This window comes from Microcebus murinus, chromosome 8 (genome assembly GCF_040939455.1).
Source record: "Microcebus murinus isolate Inina chromosome 8, M.murinus_Inina_mat1.0, whole genome shotgun sequence".
Lineage (NCBI taxonomy): Eukaryota > Metazoa > Chordata > Mammalia > Primates > Cheirogaleidae > Microcebus > Microcebus murinus.
This window is the reverse complement of record NC_134111.1, coordinates 105,534,743-105,556,721: the sequence shown is the minus strand read 5'-3', so window position 1 is coordinate 105,556,721 and position 21,979 is coordinate 105,534,743. Positions and strand designations below refer to the sequence as shown.

The following is a 21,979-nucleotide window of genomic DNA, read 5'->3' as shown; positions in this document are numbered from 1 at the left end:
TCCCAACGTGTCCTCGTGGACCTTCCATGGGGCCTCGTCCTCTCCTCCCCTGCCCAGGACACCAGCCAGGCCTGTGTGCTCAGCGCCGGCCCGGCCACTACAGGCGCCCGCGGTGAGTGCTGCTCCCAGGGGCCGTTTCCTCCGTCCCGCGCCCTCGGCTCCCTGCCCCTCGGCGCAGGCTCCCCCGTGCCCGTCCACGTTTGCATGGCTTCATCCTGCCTCTTCCTGTGGCTTCGCTCAGGCGCGGTCCCCCCTCCCCCCCTTGCTGGAAGTACGTTCCCCTGTGGAGCAGAGACCGTGTTCCCGCCTCTTGGTGGTCGCGTGCGGTGCTGAGCGGTGCCGAGTGGTCGCAGCGAGCGTCGGTGTCTCGTGGCAGGTTTGCCATGCTGGTTTGTGCTGGAGACCCCACAGCTGCCTTCCTCCCGGTAGCCCTGCCGCATGTGGGGTGCCAGAGCCGTGGGGAGGGCGGCCCGGTGCCAGCGGGGAGCCAGAGCCAGGGGCCACTGTGAGCTCAGGAGCCAGGCTCCGTGCCCACGCCCCAACCCAGCAGGGCGCAGCCAGCCCCACAGGCCGCTGGGTCACCTGCCGGGGAATTTTGTCCCAGTGTACGAGGATTCTGTCCCTGAACGTCCAAGACAGCGCGTCCTTGAGACCAGAGCGCGGCGGCCTGCCGTCAGAAACTCCTTCTCATAATGGTTTCAGGGGTCCGCGTCGGAAACCGCCGGCCGGTGGTCGGTCCCCCGAGGTCAGGGCGCTCACGTTCCAGTGATGGCGTGGGAGACTGTCCCCGCGTGCGGTGGCCCCGGACTCACCCCGAGAGGCGCTAGCATGAAACTCCGGTGGGTGGGCAGGAGGGGGCCGCCGTGGGAGACTGTCCCCGCGTGCGGTGGCCCCGGGACTCACCCCGAGAGGTGCTAGCATGAAACTCCGGTGGGTGGGCAGGAGGGGGCCGGGAGACAGTGAGGGGCCAGCCCCCAGGGACATGGCCTGTGTCCCCAGGGAGGCCTTCCACCCCGCGTGAGGCGGGGGTCTGGAAACCCCCGGTGACCGGGGAGGGCGCCGAGAGGAGGCGCCCTGGGAGGCTGCGCAGCCCTCCCGCCCGGCCCGCACGTTTGAGTCGCCCGTTCCTCACCCCCGGGGGGAGCCGGAAGCCGAGGCCCAGTGAGGTCACTGTGTCCCCTCTGCGGGCACCGCCAGTGCGGGGCCCTGCGGCTTGGTCCCCAATGTCACCCTTGACTCGGGTACGTGCTGAGACTTTGGGGAAAACACTGAGGAAAATAGATTTTAGCTTCCCAGTGTTTTTCGAGAGAGGCCTTTTCAGTGACTCAGTAGACTTTGAATCCCATAAATGCAGCGTTGTGTGACCGCCCAACACAGCGTGACCCCTGTGACATCGCGGTCTGCAGCTGGTGGGTGCCGAAATGCCTTCTGTAGGATGTTTGTCTTTTTCTTCCTTTTTTTTTGCTTTGTCAGGGAATAATCCCGCCTTTTGAGTGATTTGCTTTAGCTGCGCAGCCAAGCCCTGACAGTAAAATTTAAGGCAGCATGTCTTTCCAGGGAGTACGGGGTTGGGTGAAAGGGGTGGTGGTTTAGGGAGCAGGTGGATGAATTATGACAAGGTGGCGAAGGACGGTGCTGCTGGGGTTGGGTCTTCTTCCTGTGCGTGTGCTCTTTCCGTCTGCGCGGGACGCGGTGGTTTTTAAATGTGCAGATAGCCCTGTGAAGGGGGGCAGAGGTGCTCAGGGGAGCACACCCCCTGGGCACAGCTAAGCCCGGCCACACACGGGCGCCCCGGCCACCCCTGGCTTCAGGGTCGCTGAGGACAGGTGTCCCGGGATGTCACCAGAGCCCTTGCAGCGGACAAGCTGCCAGCCCGTGGGCAGGGACATCGAGCTGCTTCACAGGTGCCCAGTCCCGGAGCTGCCCGCGCAGGGCCACCCAGAGCTGGTGCGGCCTCTTCGTTTGTCCTATCACCCGGCCAGGCGCCCTTGGCCGTGGCCATTTGCACCCTGAGCGATGTTGAGGGCTCACCCACCTCAGGCCACCAGGGGAGCAGGTGACCAGGGGAGAGGCTCTGACAGGCAAAAGAGAACATGCAGATGGATGAAAAGGGTACATAAGGAAAAATGTTTCTCGAGCTACTCACAGGAATAGGTTGCGTTTTAAATCGGGATTCAGATGCCAATTAAAGCAAGATCATCTCCTATCAAAACAGACCTTTTAACCTAAAACTACGGGGTAGGTGGGGTGTGGTGACGCCGGTGTCCTCCGTGCAGCTGGCAGGGCGCAGCCGCTGCGGAAGGTGTTTTCCACAACATGCGTCAGGGTCCGCGCGCGCGTCAGGGTTTGATTGTCGTGCCGTCTCTGTGCATAAACTCAGTGCATTACGGGGCTCTTAAAATGATCCAAACCCTGAGGACAGTTGTTTTTCCCTCACAACTCAGCTCCTGCGGCAGTCAGGGAGGGGTCCCCTGCAACCCCCCAGGCCCCGGGACTGCGGCATCTTCCCCCGCAGGCCGCTGGCCGGAGGGATGGCCGTGTGGTGGCCACTCTCAGGAAGGGCCCGTTGGCTCTTCGCAGCCTGGCACAGGGGCCTCCCGGCCTGTCCCGCGTCAGCCTGATGCTACCAGATGGCCGTCTGTCTCCCCAGCCTGAACCAAGCCGGGGTCTGGGAGGAGGCGCCCGGGCGGCAGGGGCACAGCCCGGTGGCCCCCGTCGCCTACTGAGCAGCCCTCTCCCTCCTCTCTTCCTCCTCCTCTTCCCCTCTGCTGTTTCTTCCTCCATGTTATCTTCAGACTGGTATCTTTCAGGCCTGGGAGCCCTGCCCCTCCACGCACAGTCGCTGGTCGGCGCGGACCGGGTGTCCCCCTCCATCCACAAGCTGCGGCAGCACCGCCCGCTGGGGCGCACGCAGTCGGCGCCGCTGCCGCAGAACGCGCAGGCCCTACAGCACCTGGTGATCCAGCAGCAGCACCAGCAGTTCCTGGAGAAACACAAGCAGCAGTTCCAGCAGCAGCAGCTGCACATGAGCAAGGTGGGTCTGCGGGGCAGCCTCGCGGGGCACCGTGCGCCCGCCCTGCCGCCTTGCTGCTCAGCGTCGGCCCTCCCACCTCGGGCCAGGCCGGGCGGCACCAACGAGAAACGTCGAACGCGAGCTCCGGCCGTGCACAGAGCCGGGCAGGGGGTCGCTTTGCGGAACTGGGCTCAGGGCAGTTCACCTGCAGCAGGAAGCCGCGGCTGTCCCCATCCCCGTCCCCGTCAGCAAGCGTGAGGGCAGTGGGACCGCCCCGAGCACAGGACGCACTTGAATCAGAGCGTGGCGTGTTGTACTTGGGCGGTTTTTCCCTTGGGTCTGCTAAGACCATTTACTCAGTGTGTCTGTAGGCAAAGCTACAGCCCAAAGCCCTGAATGTGCAAGGGTGTGGAGTGTTCTCAGTCACACGGAGCTCGTAGCATGCTTGCTGGTCGGGGGAACACCGGCAGAGGCGGCGTGGGGCCCAGGGCAGCCCGAGCAGGTCAGCGTCCCTGCGGAGCTGCTGGGAGCCACTCGGGTCGGCTCTCAGGAGGGAGGAGCAGGAAGGCCGTGCTGGGATGCTGGTTCGCAGGGAAACAGAGTCTGAATGCGCTTCTTTCAAGTGCTGGCGTTTAACATAAAGCACCTGTAGTATTAGAGTGAGATGAGCTGGCGTTTGGCGTGAAGCACCTGTAGTATTAGAGTGAGATGAGCTGGCGTTTGGCGTGAAGCACCTGTAGTATTAGAGTGAGATGAGCTGCTTGGAGAACAGCCCAGAGGTTCCTCCGAAGGCTGCACACGGCGGCCAGGTGGCCTGCAGAGGTGGACACAGGTGCGCACGGAGCCCACCCCTGACGTTCACTGCCCGTGATAGCCACGCCCTGGAGACAGCTCCGGGTCCACGCAGTGACAGACGGCCAGACAGACGTGGACTGTCCATGCCATGGGACGTCATTCCTCCCTGAGAAGCAGTGAGGTTCTCACACACGCTGGCGCGTGTAGGAGCCTTGAAAACGTTGTGCCCAGTGCAGTAGGCCTGTCACAATACCGGGTAGGACACGCTTCCATTCACACGCGTGTGCAGGGCAGGCAAGCCCCGAGAGACAGGAAGCAGGGCAGTGGTTAACGGTGCGGGGTGCCGTGGGGAAACGGGGCGCGGAGGCCTACGGGCACCGAGCTTCCTTTAAGGATGATAGAAATGCGCTAAGATTAGACCATGGCGATGGTTGCACAACTCTGAAGTGTGCTAAAAACGGCTGGATTATATAATTTAAAAGTGTGAATTTTATGGTATGTGAATTACATCTCAGTGAAGTTGTTACAGGAATAGAGGCTGAGATGATGGGAGGGGAGCGTGGGGGGACTTGGAGAGGCCTGGCGGGCTTGGGGGGCACAGGTGTCTCCCCACGGGGTCTTTGCCGCGCGGGCTTCACCCTGGCTTCGGCGGGTCTGGTCTGGGGGCCTCCGCCCTCGGCAGGCCGGGTCTCCTGCCGCTCCCTGAGGAAGGAAAGGATGAGGGAGGAGAGAGGTTTGCTGGTGTGAGTGGACAGGATCCCCGTGCAGGTGCAGGGGTGCGTGAGGAGGGAAGCCCCCCCATCTGTCACCTTCTCACAGGGGGAGGGGGCTGCATCCAGCCATCCTGACCGCGGCACCATCAGCAGCTCGCTCCCGCCAGGTCCGTGAGCTTTACGGCTCCAGCCAGAGGGGTCTGCTCAGCCGCCCAGGGGCCGAGGGCTCCCATTGCATGGTGTGCAGGTGGGGGGCTGCCTTGGGGGTGGGAGCCAGCTGCAGCCCCAGCCCAAGCCCGTGCCCTGGTGTTCTCCGTGGCAGGGATGGGGCATGTGGCAGAGGACACCCTCCCCCAGGGCCTGACCCCTGCGTGGGGCAGGTGCCCACCGTGCACTGCCACGTAGGTGCACCCACTCCCCCAGGTCCCCCTCGGCCCCGCAGGCCTGGGCGCCAGACAGAGCACGGCGGCTCAGAAGTGGGCGCGGGCAACCCCCTCGCCGGGACAGGACGGCGCGGGGCGTGGGCGAGTCGGGAGCCTGCCAAGCGCCGCTCCCCCGCGTGTGAAAGTGCTCACGCTCGCCCTTCTCGAGACTGCTCTGGCTGTTGGTTGTATTATGTCATTATCCGAGTAACAGGTGGGAAGTTTGAGGGAGACAGGAGACACCTATTCACACGTGGCTTACTCCTGAAAGACGCGATTCAGAGCCGGGTAATCTCACCGGATTTTGTTGCCTGATTGATTCACGGCAGCGGGTGACAGTTGATGGAAGCGTTTGTACAGTGTTTTCCTGGGATGTGCAGGGAGACAGGGTCCCACCCAGCTCCGCCCAGCACTGACGCGCCTGCGCTTCCTCCCGGGGTGCTACTCCCTGGGCTCGACCCCCGAGGGCGTCTGGCAGCTGTGTAGAGGCAATGCCGCCTGCACCGCGGCGCCTTGAGCCCAGGCCCACCGTGCTGCTGCTCCAGCAGTGTCACCCAGAGAAGAGAAGACCGCCAGCAGCCCGGCGTGTCCACTCCAGCCTCCCCCAGGTCCCTGTCCGGGAGAACTGCTTCATCGGGCTCATAAAACGCTATGAGGCAGATGAGACCCACGAGCATCCCTCAGGCCCTGGCGTGGACGTGGCCGGGCCCTCCAGCCGCGTGTTGGCGTCTGTCCTCGGTGTCCAGGTCCCTGCAGGCAGCGGCGTTTAATAGAGGTCTGCTGTGAAAGGAACTTTCTGGAGAATGCATGCCGCAGAGACGTGTGGAGTTTTGGAACCCGGAGGCAAAACCGCCCTCTGGTCTATGTCTGCCGGCGCGTCCTGCCCCGACCGCGGCGGGTCTGGCCCGGGTGCCGTGGGGAAGGCGTGTTTGGCGATGCGCGCTGTTCTTCCTCTGAAGAAAGGACGGTGGAGGCTTCCTCGGCTGCAGGAGCAGGAGGCCGCCCTGCCGAAGGCTCCACACAGCGGGTGGGGCGCCACGGGGTGCCGCGGCCCCGTGCACTGGGGGCTCGCTCAGCGTTCCCAGGGTTGGATGTGGTTCTCGGTCTTGAATGCGAAAACTTGGACTCATGTCCTGGGTGGTCCAGTTATGAGCCTATCCAGCAGTTTTTAAGCGCTGGCCGTTTACCAGTTTGGTTTTGGCCCTGAGCGCCAGTCTGACTTTTTAAAAAATGTATTGTTCCAAATGTGGACGTGCGTCTGCGCTGACTTAATTGATAAAGGGGCTGTCAGCGTCCAGAAGGCCAGTGGGCTACGAAGAGCTGATTTGCTCATGTTTTCTGCTGCCACCCTGCTGCCACGTCACTGCCACGTTGTTGCCACGCTGCTGCCACATTGTTGTCACATCACAGCCACATTGCTGCCATGCCACTGCCACGTTGTTGCCACGCCGCTGCCACGCCACGTCGTTGCCACGTTGCTGCAGCAGGCTCCCTCCCGAGGCCAGCTCCGCAGCGTGTCCCAGGCCACAGCCAGGCCAGTGCGAGGCAGAGCCGGATTTCACAGCGGGAGAGAGAGAGCCAGGCTTTGTCTGTGGCTGAGGCCGGGGAGGCCGGCCACACACGCGCCTGCTGTGACACGGGTGGCTGCTGCCTTGGCAACGGCCCTCCTGGACGCCCTCCGGAGGGACCGGGCAGATCCACGGCCACACCTTGGGTTTCCCAACAAGGGTCCTTTGCCTCAGCTGAGCTTCTCTGTCCTGGACGCCCTCCGGAGGAACCGGGCAGATCCACGGCCACACCTTGGGTTTCCCAACAAGGGTCCTTTGCCTCAGCTGAGCTTCTCTGTCCTTGACGCACCAAGTGTCCTGACGTTTCCAGCGGGGCCCAGAGGCCTCCGCCCTGGCGAGGAGATGTGGGAAGTAAGGGTGCCCCAGCCCACGCTGCCACGCTCTGACCGTCCTTGTCCTCAGCCCAGCGTTGCTCCCGGCCACCGCCACCGCCCACTCCTCCTCCTCCTCCTCCGCAGACCCTCCCAGACGGGCTGCACGAGTAGGGTCCCCACCCCAGGGAAGCGCCCTAAGCGCGTGGGGGCGGCGAGCCACACCCCCAGGCAGACCTGGGAGAGGAGGCCGTGCTTTCCCGGCCCTGCAGGTGTGAGCACCCGGGTGAGCGAGACGGCGAGCAGGAACCAGCAGAAGTCCGCGGCGCTCTCACGGTCAGCCCTTAGCCCTCCCGCTGCCCCGTGTGGAGGGACGTAGAGCACCCCTGGCGGCGGCCTGCTCACGTCAGGGGCAGCCAGCGCCTCCCGTCCACGCGGCCTCGGGGATCTGAGCCCGTCCTGCGTCCTCAGCCCATGGTCTGCGCCCCTGTCCGTACCTCGCTCTGCCGCCGCCCCCCTCGCACCTGCACGCCCAGGGGCAGGAGGCTCCGCCCCCTGGAGGCCGGGCCACCCGTGTGTCCGTCCATCTGCCACCTGCCTTCCTCCACGTCCTCCCCAGCTCTGCGCCGCCGCCTCCAGAGCTTCCTCCAAGTTCTCCTTCCGGGGCCTGCGCTCCCTGCTGTCCCCCAAAGCAGTTTGCTGTGACAGTCTCCCCGCCGCCCGGCGGGCCTCCTGCAAGCCACTTGGCGGGCCACAGCCTGCCACCCTCAGACCACGCCAGGCCCTAGGGGAGTGGCAGGAACTGGGAGCGCCGGGGACTCTGTGCCAAGCGGTCCCAGAAGCTGAGACCCGGGTGCCAGGTGACGAGGTCCCTGTGAGACGCAGCCTCGTGTGGCACTGGGCACACGCAGGGACAGCAAGTCCCCCAGCTCCCCTGTCCTCCCTGTCCCCACCCAGGCAGGCCTTGGGAGACTCCAGCGGACACTCTGATGTCACCATCAGTGTTCAGGGGTCACCTGTGTCAGATGATGCCAGGGTCCCCCGCCCTTGCTTGTGGCCTTTTGTGCCTCAGCCCTGCTGCTCCCTGTAGCCCCAGCGTGACCTGCAGTCCACGCTACACACCACTGTCGCCTGCCCCCGCCTGGGGGCCTCCACGTCCCCGCCCACCTGGCGGATGTTTGATGTGTGGTGGCTGCGTGCCGTGCGGATGAGTCGGAGATGGTCCCTCCCTCGCGTGACTGGCAGACTGCCAGGAAGGTGGATGGACACAGGGGCAGCCACAGCCACAGCACTGCAGGAAATGCCATGCTGGGACTGCAGAGGGCCGGCCACGGGAGGGTGGGGAGGGTCAGAGAAGCTTCTGGAGAAAGCAGCAAGTGCTGGAGGCCTTAGGAGCCGCAGAGTGTGGCAGGGGCTGGGGACCGAAGGAATCTCGGCCCGGTGAGCTGTGGGTGGCTGTGGGCGGGGAGGCCGTGGTGAGCAGGGCCAGACGGCAGGGGAGCCCGGGAGGAGCACTCGCAGGGCTTTCAGCAGGGGACTGAGAGGCCAGCTGGCCGTCTGAGAGCTCGCCGTCAGCGCCGCTTGGAGAAAAGGTCGGGAGGGTCGAAGCTGGAGGCCACAGCCACAGTCCAGGCAAGGCGGGCCCCGGAAGGAGGCCCTTAGGTGAGGCTGCGCGGGAGGCACAGGGCGCGACTTGGCGGCTGGCATGGGGAGGTCCCCTTGGCCAGGAGAGGTGGAGGCAGGAGGCAGAGGCTTGGAAGAGGCTGCCGAGTTCAGCTTGCGCCGGCTGAGCCAGGGTGTCTCGAGAGCCGTCAGCTCTGGAAATGAAGAGCGAGCCGAGGCCCCACGCAGAGACAGCGGCATCAGGAATCTGTAGCAGGAAGAGATTGCCCGGGGTGGAAAGGGGCGCAGGAGCCGGCCCAGGACAGCGAGACTGGGCCGTGAGCGGGCAGGGAGGGGGGCAGGGGGCAGAGGGAAGCACCTGCCACCTGCCCCTCACGGAGGCTGTGGGCGGAGGTTGTGGCGTGTCCCTGGGGTCCAGCGAGAGGCGCTGTGGGCGCAGGTCTCCTTGGCTGGGTGTGGGGCGGAGGGTGTCTCTCGGCAGCTGCGGCTGTGAGGTCAGCGCTGGCCTCTCCCCCTCACACACACGCTACCCTCAGCGGGCAGGGGACACCTGCAACGTGCTCCGCGTTTCTCTGCACCCGACCCCGCCGGGGTGCTGGGTGCACGCCCAATGCCGGTGTGACCTCCCTGGACTGGGTCGCCCTCTCCGTGGGCTGGGTGTCATTTCCTCAGCACCACGGACAGCGCCTGGGTCTCTGTCCTGTGGGGACAGGAAGGCGCCTGCTGGCCTTGGTTCCAGGTGGCAGCGCTCCCTGGGCGTCCTCCGTGGTGTGCTCATGAAGGGCGGTGTCTGCCACGAGCCCGGCTGCCCTGGGTCGCGCTGAACTTCGCTGTCGCTCCTGGTTGCAGATCATCCCCAAACCCAGCGAGCCGGCCCGGCAGCCCGAGAGCCACCCCGAGGAGACCGAGGAGGAGCTCCGCGAGCACCAGGCCCTGCTGGACGAGCCGTACCTGGAGCGGCTGCCGGGGCAGAAGGAGGCGCTCGCGCTGGCCGGCGTGCAGGTCAAGCAGGAGCCCATCGAGAGCGAGGAGGACGAGGCGGGGCCCCCTCGGGAGGCAGAGCCAGGCCTGCGCCAGCCCACGGAGCAGGAGCTGCTGTTCAGACAGGTGACTGCGGCGGGCGGGGAGGGGCACCAGGAGCCAGGCACGCGGCGGCCACCCCCGGTCCCCACGTCCAGTGTCCTCTGCACAGTTACCATAGAAGGCCGAAGGGCCTCCTTACGCTGCCCTGGCCAGAGCCTCACCCTCCTGTCCCGGCCAGTGAGGGGGGACGTGGTTTCTGTGCGGCGTTAGCCGGACCTGGCTAGCAGACGCTTGCCCACTGTGGGTGTTAACGTGCCTGCCGCCTGCCAGACGGGCCCAGGTTCCCTGGGGATGGGCTTCCTTCAGGTCTGCAGGCTGCAAACTAACACGAAATCCAAGCGTTAGCGGGACTTAGCATAATCGCTAAAGGTAAGTAAAGGGAGATTGATTCATTAATTGATCAAAAGAGTAGGTGGGGTTTGATCAGAAACCAGGACCTTTTGGGGCCAAGTAGTTGCTGGCCATCAGCCTTACAGATCAAGGAAAGGATGTGATTTGGGTACCCAAAGCCAATAAGGTTCCAGGGCACTGACACATGATAACCAAACTTACAAGAGACTGTTGAAGGAATCCAGTGAATGACTTGTTAATTTCCAGTGAAAAATAAAACTACGGAGTCAGCAGAAATACTTAGGACAGTTGGGCAGCAAGTTGGTGCCACCGGGGAGGTTGCATGTCCCCAGGAAATGAGCCCAGGGAGCCGGAGCAATGGAAAATTGGATCGTATCCACGGCAGTGGGGCCGGATGCCTGGGCGCTGCGTCTGGGGTGCGGGAGCCGCCGGCGCATTCCCTCCTCTCTGGCCCGGCTCCACGCCGGCCGCCCCGCTGACCCCCTCCCCAGCTCTGTGACAGCCCAGGCGTGTGCCCAACGCTGTGTCTCCACCTCCCCTCGCAGCACCTCCACAGACAGGGACAGAGTGACTCTGCAACAGACTGCTGCGTGCCTTTTTTTTAAACAGATGGGGTCTTGCTGTGTTGCCCAGGCTGGAGTGCAGTGGCACAATCACAGCTCCGTGCAGCCTGGAGCTCCTGGGCTCAGCCTCTCAGAGTGCTGGGATCGTGGGCGTGGGCCGCTGCACCCAGCCAGACCGCTTCGTTCTCATCTAAAGTTTAAAATGTCTGCACCTTGTGGACGGGCACGAAGCCCTGTGCCCCGGAGCGCCCGGCCCAAGTCTGCAACACACGGGCAGCGCTCAGACGCGTCTGGAGGCTGCTCGGCCGGGGGAGGCCACCCTGTCCTCGTCCCCGGAGGCTGACTTGATGATGCCTTTTCCAGTTGTCGTTCGCAGGGTGGCCCGTGTCTGATTTCTGGGGTCACTTCCTTTGCCCCCAGGCACTAAACAACACCGTGTGGGGTCCCGCCGAGCACTTAGTGAAGCCGCTGGCCTGCCTGGCGTAGACGCATGTGCCCGGGCCGGGGGCCCCTTCCCTGTCGGGGGGCCGGGGGGCTCGCAGGTTCGGAGGTGGCAGATCTGCTGTGGCTGAAACTCAGTTCACTGTTACTACCCAGATAGGAAGTGGGAAACCACTTAAGTGACTTTCTAAGGCTGGTTTCTCATAGATCAGCGTTAGCTCACGACAGAGGGGCATGGTAGAGGCCAAGCACGAGACGGTTATTAGAAACACGTATTTTCTACACTCTCTGAAGAGAAATAAGCAGGCCTGTCCAGCAGGGGAACCTGGCGGTACGTCTGGCAATTTGCAGAAGTGAATGTGCCGTGGGGTATCTAAGTTTTAAAAAGAAACACCATACGGGCCGGTTGGTTCTCAAACCAGGTGGGGCCCATGCAGGCGCCCAGGAGGGCCCAGGGGGGCTGTGCTGCTCCCGCTGCTCCCCCTCCCCTCCGCTGCCTAAAGGCAGGAAGGTCAGAGCTGTGATTGGGAGGTCAGAGCCGGGCCTGAGAGGTCAGAGCCGGGCTGGGAGGTCAGAGCCAGACAGAAAGGTCAGAGCTGGGCCCGGGAGGTCAGAGCCGGGACTGGGAGGTCAGAGCCGGGACTGAGAGGTCAGAGCCGGGACTGAGAGGTCAGAGCCGGACTGGGAGGTCAGAGCCAGGACAGAGAGGTCAGAGCCGGGACCAAGAGGTCAGAGCCGGGACCGGGAGGTCAGAGCCGGGACGGGAAGCTCCCTCTTCCCCATCTCGGAGGCACCAGCTGGGCCCCATGCCCATCTGGAGCCGGTTTTCCAAAATCACAAACTTGTTCATCTAAACTGAGGCAGGACCCAAGGGGGTCCAGGCCGGGGGCTCCACTTCCTCCCACAGCCGTGTGTCATGGACGCTGTGCTGCCGCCACCCCGGCTGGCTCGGGAGTCTTGGAGGAAGCGTCCTCTGCTGGCCCGGGAGGGGTGACTTCGTGACCTAGGCCACCCCGCCTCCCCAGGGACGCGCACCTCAGCCTGTGCACCGCCTCCCGAGGACGGGCACTTCACCTCACCGTGGGACCCCCTGGTGTCCCACGGGGGCTCCTGTCCCTCTGCGTGTCCCAGGCCCCTGGCCAGGTGACCGCCTCCCGTCCGTGCGCCAGGCAAACCCCAGCCTCTCGGGGAGCCTCGTCCACACCCGCCAGGTCTGCCCCTCACGGCCCAGGTGTCCCGAGCTGGGCCCCGGGCCCGCGGAGTCTGAGCGGGATGTTTCTTCTCTCCGCAGCAAGCCCTCCTGCTGGAGCAGCAGCGCATCCACCAGCTGAGGAACTACCAGGCGTCCATGGAGGCTGCCGGCATCCCCGTGTCCTTCGGCGGCCACAGGCCCCTGTCCCGGGCGCAGTCCTCGCCCGCGTCCGCCACCTTCCCCGTGTCCGTGCAGGAGCCGCCCACCAAGCCACGGTTCACGACAGGTAACGCGCTGGCCTCTCCCCGGCCGGGGGCGGGGAGCCCGTGCCATGCGCCGACACTGGCCTGCAAGGCTGCTCTGGGCACGCTGGCTGCGGGACAAGCAGACCGGTCACCGGGGGCCCTGCCCACTCCGCACCCCACATTCTATTATTTTGGGCCCCCATCATGGGCTCAAAAGCCCCGTTCTCTTTCCCAGAGGGCCGTGGTCTTCTCCAGGGAGCGTTCCCCCACCACGTGGGGGCCGCATGGGGGCTCCCCTCCAGGCTCGGCGGGAACAACGCACTTGCTTTTTCATGCACAACCTGTCCTTTGTACCCGGCCTACATCAGTGGCCTTGACTTTGAGACCCCAGTGACTCACTGGTGTCATTTGTGGACTGACCAGGTGTCAGTTGTACAAGAGCAGAGCTCAGTGGGTCCCTGGGGTCCCGCCTGTGCTGTCCCTCACCGCACCTGTCCCCACCCCTCGGGCCGGGGCAGGCCGCAGGCAGGGATGCTCCTTTTGCTCCAAAGTTGCCTCGCCAGGATCAGAACGAGAGCTGGGCAGGCAGGTGAGCGGGCGGGAGCCCGTGGCCCGGGCACAGGCAGGGCGGTCTGGGCGCGTGGCCTGGAGCTGCCTGGGGCCGGGAGGGCGCAGCCCCCCCCCCCAGCCCCCCAGCCTGCATGGTGGGAGCAGAGGGGTGGCAGCACCTGCCTCTGGGGACAGGCAGGGACTCGGGGACAGCTCTGCCCGTTGTTGTGATTTAATTCTTTACACTTAATAACACTGTTTTGACATACTAAGAGAAAAGTGTGAACACAGAATAGCTGCATCCTTCAAACGGTTCTCGCAGCACGTCCTGTCTGTCTGCGCTCTGCACACGCTGTTCTGCGCTCCGCAAGGTTCTCCTTCTCAGGTCCTAGGAGGATGCCGGTCGTGTTCAGAGAAAAATTTCAGTAGTGATTACCCAGAAATTAAAACGCTGCTTCTCAGAAAGGAAAGCAGAGAAAAACTGCAGCAGCTCACACAATCATGTGACCCTCCGTGGTGGCCTCCCCATGAGTCCTTGGCCACTGACTGAGATATTCATGTGTTCCTGAAAGGACACAGCCCAGGCGAGGGGATCCCGGAGCCACTCCAGAGGGACCCTGGCACCAGCCTGCCCGCCGGCTGGCCGGCGGGGACTCCTGGGAGGCCCAGCTTTGTGGTGGCCTTTCTCAGTCCGTCTTTCTTGCTCTTTTTCAGTTTGTGCAGCAGTGCACGCTCACCGTAAACGAATGGGTGTGATGGGAGCCCCTAGCAGATGCCCTTTGCCCCCGTCCCACCCCAGTGGAGTCCGTCAGTGCCTGGGTTTAAACCTCCCAGATCGATTTCCAGGCAGAGGCAGATAGACACAGGCACGTCTGCTGAGCCTGTGTTTTCTGCTAACGCTCCGCCCACTCGCAGCGTCTCCCCACATCTGTGCACGGCGGCGTAGCTCCTCTGTGAGCTGCCTGGCACCCGGGAGGCCCCACCACCTTCGGCCTCGGGAGCCCGTGCACTCCCCGCTCCGGTTCTCCGCCTGCCAAGGGATGCCAACCTCGCAGGGTCCAGCCACGCGCTCAGTGACTATCAGCAAACGCTGTCGTGCCGTGGTGCCGCTGTGGAATGGGCAGTCCAGTTCATGGTGTTGGCAGCCACCTGGTGGTTTATACACATGCACACATACACACGCACGCACGCACACGGCGGGCAGTTTGTGTCCATACGTAGACGTGTGCTTTGCCATCTCAAATTCCTGCACACACCTTCGTTCCTTTATGCCATAGTGCACTGGTCGCAGGTGTCTGTGTGTCCAGTCCTGTGAGCCTGCACCTGCCCAGCTGCTTTTTCACCAGAAACCCCACCCCCTAGCACTGCTTCACCAGCAAGCCCAGAATCCCCCAAGTGCAGGGAACTGACTGCCATTAGCCTGACTCATGAGAGACAGAGCCAGGAAGTTTGGGAAGTGATGTGCACGGAGGGCCAGTCCTCTAACTGGGCCAGGATCACCTTGAGCTGCACCTAAGCCTGGTTGGTGGCGCTGCCTCCCTGCCCGGTGCCGGAGCGCAGAGAGGGAGAGTCGCTTCCCAGAGTCAGAAGTCCTAGGTAGGGCGCGTCCCTCTGACGCCAGGCCCACGCTCCTCGGCTCTCTCCGCCCTCTCAGCCTGGACAAGCACATGCTGGCCGACAGCTGCCCCTCGCCAGGGACTTGCCCGTCACGATCCTGGAGTCCCAGGTGTGTAAGGAAGGGCAGGGGGCAGCCGCGCTGCCTGATGTCACTGGGGGCTGACCTTTCCCTCGTGGGCGAGGCCTGGCAGGCACAGTGGCCGTGCGTGGACCAGCGTGTCCTGGTATGGCCACCAGCACGTCCCTCCCAGCCCCAGACAGGCCAGGCACGTCCCCCTTCACTGCGGGCCACGTGGTCACAGGTGGCACCCGTCCCCGCAGTCTGAGCGTGCCACCCTTCCTCCACGCAGAGCCCCGGCCACTGGCGCTTGGTCCTGGGCTGGCCGGCTCCCTCCCGGTGGTCGCCTCCCCTGCAGTTGCTGTGGGCTCCCATTCCATCCTGTCGGGCTCGTGTCAGCTAGACCTGTGCTTCCGTGTTTGTGTTCGCTCTGTTCCACACGTGTGTCCAGCCACTCCGGAGGGTTCTAAGGGCAGGACGCAAGTCCTGTGTTTCTTTCAACTCTCGAGTACCTTGGACAGTTCTCCGTCCACCAGAGCTGCTGGGGACAGCGGTGGCCTGGGGCCAGACAGGCTTAGCTTGCGGAAGACCAGAATGGCTCCCTGCAGGCGTCAGCCCAGGCCTCCACACAGCCCCCCACGCGGCCCAGCCCTGAGGTCTTGCTGGGGGCCCCCGTGGGACCATGAGCGCGCGTGACGGACAGGCCCGGCCGCCTCTGTCTCGGCGTCTTCCTGGAGACCCGGCCTGGCCGCCGTCCGCTCTGGGGGAGGCGGCTCTGCTGCGGGCCTGGCGGCCTTCCCGGGGGCAGGTCGCTGGGCAGCCCCTGACGCGGCGTCTCTGCCCGCCCAGGCCTGGTGTACGACACGCTGATGCTGAAGCACCAGTGCACGTGCGGCAACACCAACAGCCACCCCGAGCACGCCGGGAGGATCCAGAGCATCTGGTCCCGCCTGCAGGAGACCGGCCTCCGCGGCAAGTGCGAGGTAAGGCGGCAGGGTGGGGTCACCTGAGCTGCAGCCGACGCTCGAGGTGGCGTGATGCACGGTGTCGATTGTCGCGCTCTTGCAGGCCCCCGGCAGGTGGGCTTTCTAGGTTGTGATCGCCTGCAGGGGCTGAGGGCTGGGGGACCACCGGGTGGGCGGATGGGTGGGCAGGCGGCCTTCCGCCCAAGCCCACAGCCTCCCTGCAGGAAGCTGCCCCTGCTGTCCTGTGCCCCTTTCCGTCATGCGCCCCTGGCCAGCGTGTCCTCGCCTCCACGGCTGTCCCCGTTTCCTTCCCGCCACTGCCCCGGGAAGGAGGGAGCTCCTGCTAGGCCGCCAGGACGCGCCGTCCAGAGGCCCCGGGGAAGGTCAGACCGTGTCTCCGACGGGGCCTGTCGGCTTTTCCTCAAAACAGTGTTCCCTTGTGAACACCCTCAGTGCTGCTCCCAGCACAGGAGGGTCGCCCAGGCCTCGGGTCACTCCCCGGACGGTTAAGGTGCCAGGGGCTGGGGGTGGTCCGAGGGTGAAGTCGCAGACGTGGGCTGGGCTGCTCTGAGCGCGGCTCACGCACAAGGCCCCGCCCGCTCCATAGAGTCACGTGGGGATGTTTCAGAGCCATGGGGTTTCTGGCTGGTCCTCAGTTTCCCAGGCCACCAGGGGATGGTAGAGACTGTGCTCACTCTCAGGGAAGGAGGCCAGGCCCCCACTGACAGGGACCAGGACTCGTCTGCCCAAACCCGGCCCCAGGGGCCTCCCGGGCCCACGAGGGCAGGAGGGCTCAGCCCAGTGGCGTCCTGCCCCTGCCCTGTGCCCTGCAGGCGGCTCTCCCGGGGAGGGCTCATGGGGCAGTTACATTCTGGGGGTGGGGTGGGGGTGGCCAGGCCCCGCGCACCCCACGAGGGCTCCACTCTCTGGGAGCCGCTGGCCCTGGGCAAGGTGCCCTTTGCTCGACTGTGGCATGGGGCTGGCAGCGCCTGTCCCCAGCAGCGTGCTGGGATCACAGTGCCCTGCCCACGCCAGTGCCACCGAGGAGACTGCCCCCCAACACCAGAAACCCCACCAGGCTGGCGCTCGGGTGGGCAGAGCATCCACGTCCCTCCTCCCACAGCCCCGGGTGCCCGCCGGGGCCAGCGCCCGAGCACGCGTGGCAGAGACGGGCGAGCACGACCTGGAGCCCCTCGGAGAGCCTGGCCCGGTCACGGCCAGTCCCCTCCTCTAGAAGCTGGGAGGTCCAGGGACAACTCAGCGTGTGGCCCCAGTTTGCTTCCCCGGTTCTCTTGGGGACACACAGGTTTCCGGGAGAGCCTCACAGGCAGGCACAGCAGAGTCAGCAAGGCCGGGACGGCTGTGCCACTGGGGGGCAGCATCGCCCAGCGGACCGGGCTGTCTCCAGGCTCCGCCCTCCGCAGGACCCGATGCCCGCTCCCCTCCAGGGGCTGCCCCAGCCTCCCCGAGGCCCGGGTTCCCCACCGCCTGCTTTCTCGTCCCTCTCTGCTTCCGCCTCTTCCCTTCCCTGGGAGGATCCTCGCAGGGTGGGGACTCAGGTGTAGATTGTTAGCCAGAAAAGCAAACATGGGCAGGTAGGAGGGAGGACATGAAAACTCAGGGAGGAGACAGAGGCCCTCGCTGCCCCCCCCCCCGCCTGCCGTTGGTGCCACGGGTGGCAGTGCCCCGTGTCTGGGCCAAGGCTGGCAGGGGCTCCATGGCCGTCGGGCAGGGGGATCAGACGGAGCCTGGCAGGAGAGCTGGGGGTAGACAGGTGGCCTGGACGTGACCATAGAGCAGTGATGCTGATGCCAGACCCCGGGACTGTCCCCAGAGCCAGGCAGCCTCGCTGCAGTGACACCTCCCTGGCAGAGCCCGTCCTGGTAGCTCAGCCCACGGGCACAGGGTCAGAAGCTGGCAGGGACCTGCTGGGCCCAGCGCACGCCTGGGCCTCCCTGGGGGCAGAGCAGAGGGGCTGCAGGTGCGGGACACAGACCATCGGGGCCCCAGCAAGAGGAGACGGGTGGGCCCCCAACCACGTGGAGGCCACAGCAAGGCTGGAGCCCAGGCCTTGGGGCCAGGACCTCATGGCCACCGCCCTCCCTCTGGACAGACAATGCCAGGGGTCCTGAGGGTGGCTTCTCTCCGAGCGCTGCTGTGTGGGCGCTTGGCGCTGTGGGGAAGGACGGGAGTGGGCTGGGAGATCTCTTCTGCAAGCTCAGGACCCTCTTCTCTTGGGGGGGCCAGGCCAGCAAGACGTGGCCTCTGACCCAGCTCCTCCTCGCTTTGGCTCACCTGACAGTAGCCCACCGGTGGGAAGCTGTGCGCAGGTTACAAGCAGTTACGGGTCCTCCCGCCAGTTCACAGGGACCTGGAAGCTTCAGTGCACAGCCCCGAGTACAGGCCACGCTGTGCGGGCCCTGCCCTCCACGGAGGCCTTACGGGGCCCAAGCCCCTCCTGCCCGTGTGTGCGCCCCGCTGGGTGCCCGCCTGTCCCCTGGGTGCGGCTGTAGGAAGGGGGGGAGGGGAAGACGCACCAGAGACCAGGGCCACGCCAGGCATTCTCTTCCTGCCTCTGCAGCCTGGGGTTGGGGCTGTTAGGGCGTTGGCTACTTTGTCTCAGGAGTTCAAAGGGAGACAGACGAGGTCAGCCTCCCAACAGGAGCGGCCAGAGGCGCCATTGCTAACCGCGCATGCGGCCTGGGTGCTCGAGTCACCGCACGGCCCTTACTGCCTCAGGGCCACACCTTTTCTGTCTTCGTCTTGCATATTTTGAGGATGGGTATTTTACACTCTTATTTGTCTTATTTTAATATTCCGCTTAATTTGCAAGTTCTCCCTTTGGTCTGACTTGAAATCCCTATTGCTGCTATTGAAACTCTAATCCAGTGCTGGGTAGCTTTTACGTGGGAGAGCTCACGTGGCTGCCGTGGCCTTGCTGTTCTCCCACCTTGAGTGCAGGCTGCGCAGCCTCCTGACACCGCGTGGCGCGACTCTCGGGGACCCCCACGCAGACCTCTCCAAGCAGGGCCTGCCGGACACCTTCTGTCCAGATGGAGCTTGGCCCTGCCACACGGCGTGGCTGCGGGGATGGCAGTGTTCCGAGGGGTCATTCAGAATGAGGGTCTCCGAGCAGCCGCCCAGGGCCCAGCGCATCCCACGGAGTGCACGCCTCCCGTGTGGACACCGGCTTACATCTCGAAGTAGAAATGACACTGGGTTGGGAAAGGGATCATAGACAGGTTTTCATTGGGTAGAGACAAGTCCCAGGAGCGGATCTCCCCTGCCCAGGGCGCCTGCCCTCCGCTAAGCCACCCACTTCCTTCTCCGCCTGCGTGGACCAGGCCCAAGACCCAGAGTGTCCTGCGAGAGAGCCCCCGCTGGGGCAGCTGGAGGCCCAGAGCCTCCACCAGCACTGGACGTGGGTAGGGCCCCCGGACGCCCTGCCACGGGCATCGCTCACAGGCGTGGACACTGGGGCCTGCAGGAGGCTGGTGGACGTGGGCCGGGTCCCTGCTCCTGCCTGGTGAGAACGGGCTCAGCCATGGTGGTGGTGGTAGGGGGGTTCCTCATGGTGGCCCAGCCCTGGAGAGCCCGTCTCCACGTGGAATGCTAGCTCCAGTCTCTGTCCGAATCCACCGGCCTTTTAAAAGCTTAGGTAAATGTAGTTTAGCTGAAGGAGAGTCATCTTTCTGTGAATTTCGGGGGAAAGTCTGAAAACTGGCCCAGATATCTCGGTTAGAGGACCGTCCGCAGCGCAGAGAAGCGCGGCTCACCCAGGTGGCGGCCGGGCAGATCCTGGCTGTGCAGCAGTGTGCCGACCCGCGCCGTCTGCGGGGAGGCTGCCTCACCCTGGGGCTCGGAGACCCTCGGGGGCCGATTTCTAGTTTCCCACGATCACGAACCGAGTGAAGCAGCACAGGCTGCCTCTGTCAGTTCCCCTCTGTTTTAAGACCAGACCCCAGCAGTCGGAAAGCAAAGTAATAATTTGACGCCAAGTCACTTATGTGACAGTGAAGGGTAACGCACTGGAGGCTGGAATTATTTTTTTTTAATGTTTTTTCAAAGCTATGATTAAAGTATAAGCCCTCTAAAATATTTCTTAAATATTGTGTTGGGTGATGCTGCTTTTTATTTTGCAATAATGAAATCACCTGGGGCTTGTTCGTGTCATCAGGGTGGGCGGTGGCTTTGGTGGGAGCTGCTGTCTGCTGCAAGGGGTCCCACGTGAGCGTGCCCTCCCCTTCTGTCCCCGCAGAGCATCCGCGGACGGAAGGCCACGCTGGAGGAGCTGCAGACGGTGCACTCGGAAGCACACACCCTCCTCTACGGCACAAACCCCCTCAACAGGCAGAAACTGGACAGTAAGAAACTTCTAGGTATTTCGAGATCTTCCTTACCTCCCGTGTTGGGTCTGAGATCACCCGAGCTTGTGTGTCCAGCCCTGCGGCTGGGGTGGCTGTGGGTGTCTCGCCCCAGCTCACAAGGTAAAGAGCCTGGAGAGCTGCCGGCTGGGGTGGGAGTGCCCAGTAGCGAGGACGCTGTGTAGGCGAGGGCTGGGAACCCTTGGCGTAGACGACTCTCAAAGCAGAGTGTAGACTCTGGGAGCCCATCAGGGACAGTCCCGGCTGCTGCTCAGGGCGAAAGGCTGTTGTTTTCTGGGCTCTGCCTGCCAGGCGGCCCCCACGTGCGTGGGTCGGGGGAGATTTTGGCCTCATGGAGAGAACCTTCTAACAGGAGCAGTCCTGCCTCGGGAGGTGGCAAGACTCTTCCAGGGTGTCGTCAGCGGCGGCGGGGGGACGTCTGACAAACTCGCGGCTCACGGGCTCCCTAGACTCGGACCTGGGGACGGGGCTCTGCGGGCTACCCGGGCGCAGACCGCAGACCTGGGGACAGGTGCTCTGCGGGCGCCCCGGGCGCAGACCGCAGACCTGGGGACAGGTGCTCTGCGGGCGCCCCGGGCGCAGACCGCGACCTGGGGATGGGTCCTCTGCATGCTCCCTGGGCGCAGACCGCGGACCTGGGAACAGGTCCTCTGCGGGCCCCCCGGGCGCAGACCGCGGACCTGGGGACGGGGGCTCTGCGGGCCCCCCGGGCGCAGACCGCGGACCTGGGGACGGGGGCTCTGCGGGCCCCCCGGGCGCAGACCGCGGACCTGGGGACGGGGGCTCTGCGGGCCCCCCGGGCGCAGACCGCGGACCTGGGGACGGGGCTCTGCGGGCCCCCCGGGCGCAGACCGCGGACCTGGGGACAGGTGCTCTGCGGGCCCCCCGGGCGCAGACCGCGGACCTGGGGACAGGTGCTCTGCGGGCCCCCCGGGCGCAGACCGCGGACCTGGGGACAGGTGCTCTGCGGGCCCCCCGGGCGCAGACCGCGGACCTGGGGACAGGTGCTCTGCGGGCCCCCCGGGCGCAGACCGCGGACCTGGGGACAGGTGCTCTGCGGGCCCCCCGGGCGCAGACCGCGGACCTGGGGACAGGTGCTCTGCGGGCCCCCCGGGCGCAGACCGCGGACCTGGGGACGGGGCTCTGCGGGCTTCCGTTGTTCCTCATCTCCTGCCCAGCGTCCCACGTACCCTGAGCCAGTCAGCCGCGGACGGCCGGTGTCCTCCCGACTCTGCGCGCAGGGAAGGGGCCCACGGCGGCTGTGCCCTGAGCTCGGCCCGGGAGGCGGAGGGGAGGGCCTGGGTCCCCAACTCCGGGTCTCGGGGGAGGAAAGGCTGTGCTTGGCGGCTCCCTGCGTTTCTCGTGGCGACACTGCGGAAGGCCTGCTCAGGCCACGCGGGCAGAGCCTCACGGGGGTCGAGGGTGGACGCCTTTGTGCCCACGCGTTTGCTCGCCGGCTGCTTCCTAGCTCGCTCACACACGCGTCACTCACGCATTCGCGCAGGCGTGCACGTGTCCGCGCATGCGTACGCTTGGTTGCGCAGGCGTGCACATGTCTGCGCATGCGTACACTCGGTCGCGCGGGCATGCACTCGGTCACGGAGTAGGTCCTACGGGGTGGAAGTGGGCCCTGCCCTGGGCGTGCGTGGAGCCCGGAGGACACGTGACGCTGCGTCCTGGGTCCTCGCAGCCCGGGGCATCTGGGCTTTCCAAAGGACGTGCCCTCAGGTTTGGGGCGGGCAGGACAGGAGTCTGCAGCGGCGGGACTCGGGGCTGGGCGGCAGGTGGGCCGTGGTCTGGCCCGGCAGGTGGGCCGTGGTCTGGCCCGGCAGGTGGGCCGTGGTCTGGCCCGGCAGAGGCCGAGGGCGCCGGGACGGCTACCACCGACTCAGCTCGCAGACGGCAGCCGCAGAGACCTGGCCTGGGGGCAGTGAGGGACTCAGAAGAGGGACCGGGCCAGAGTTGGCAGGGGCTTCTGGGCTGCGACCCCACAGTCCGAGACGGCTGCTTCCTGCGGCCTCTGCAGAAAGGGCACAACGGGTCCCTGCGCTGGGGACTTCGGGTCCAGATCAGGGCGTGGGTGCC

General features: G+C 65.1%; 1 protein-coding gene across 7 annotated transcripts in view; it reads left to right on the top strand.

Moving 5' to 3' along the window:
* The window catches only part of HDAC4 (histone deacetylase 4), a 262,781-nt gene that overhangs the window by 207,289 nt on the left and 33,513 nt on the right, over positions 1–21,979 (top strand). For 6 of the 7 annotated variants that reach the window (XM_076006112.1, XM_076006113.1, XM_076006114.1 and 3 more), the window contains 5 exons: positions 2,811–3,034; positions 9,295–9,552; positions 12,175–12,361; positions 15,394–15,527; positions 19,768–19,888. In XM_076006112.1, the coding sequence (XP_075862227.1) occupies positions 2,811–3,034; positions 9,295–9,552; positions 12,175–12,361; positions 15,394–15,527; positions 19,768–19,888 (924 nt within the window). The remainder of the gene's footprint in view (positions 1–2,810; positions 3,035–9,294; positions 9,553–12,174; positions 12,362–15,393; positions 15,528–19,767; positions 19,889–21,979) is intronic. The other variant, XM_076006115.1, reaches the window with a different exon arrangement.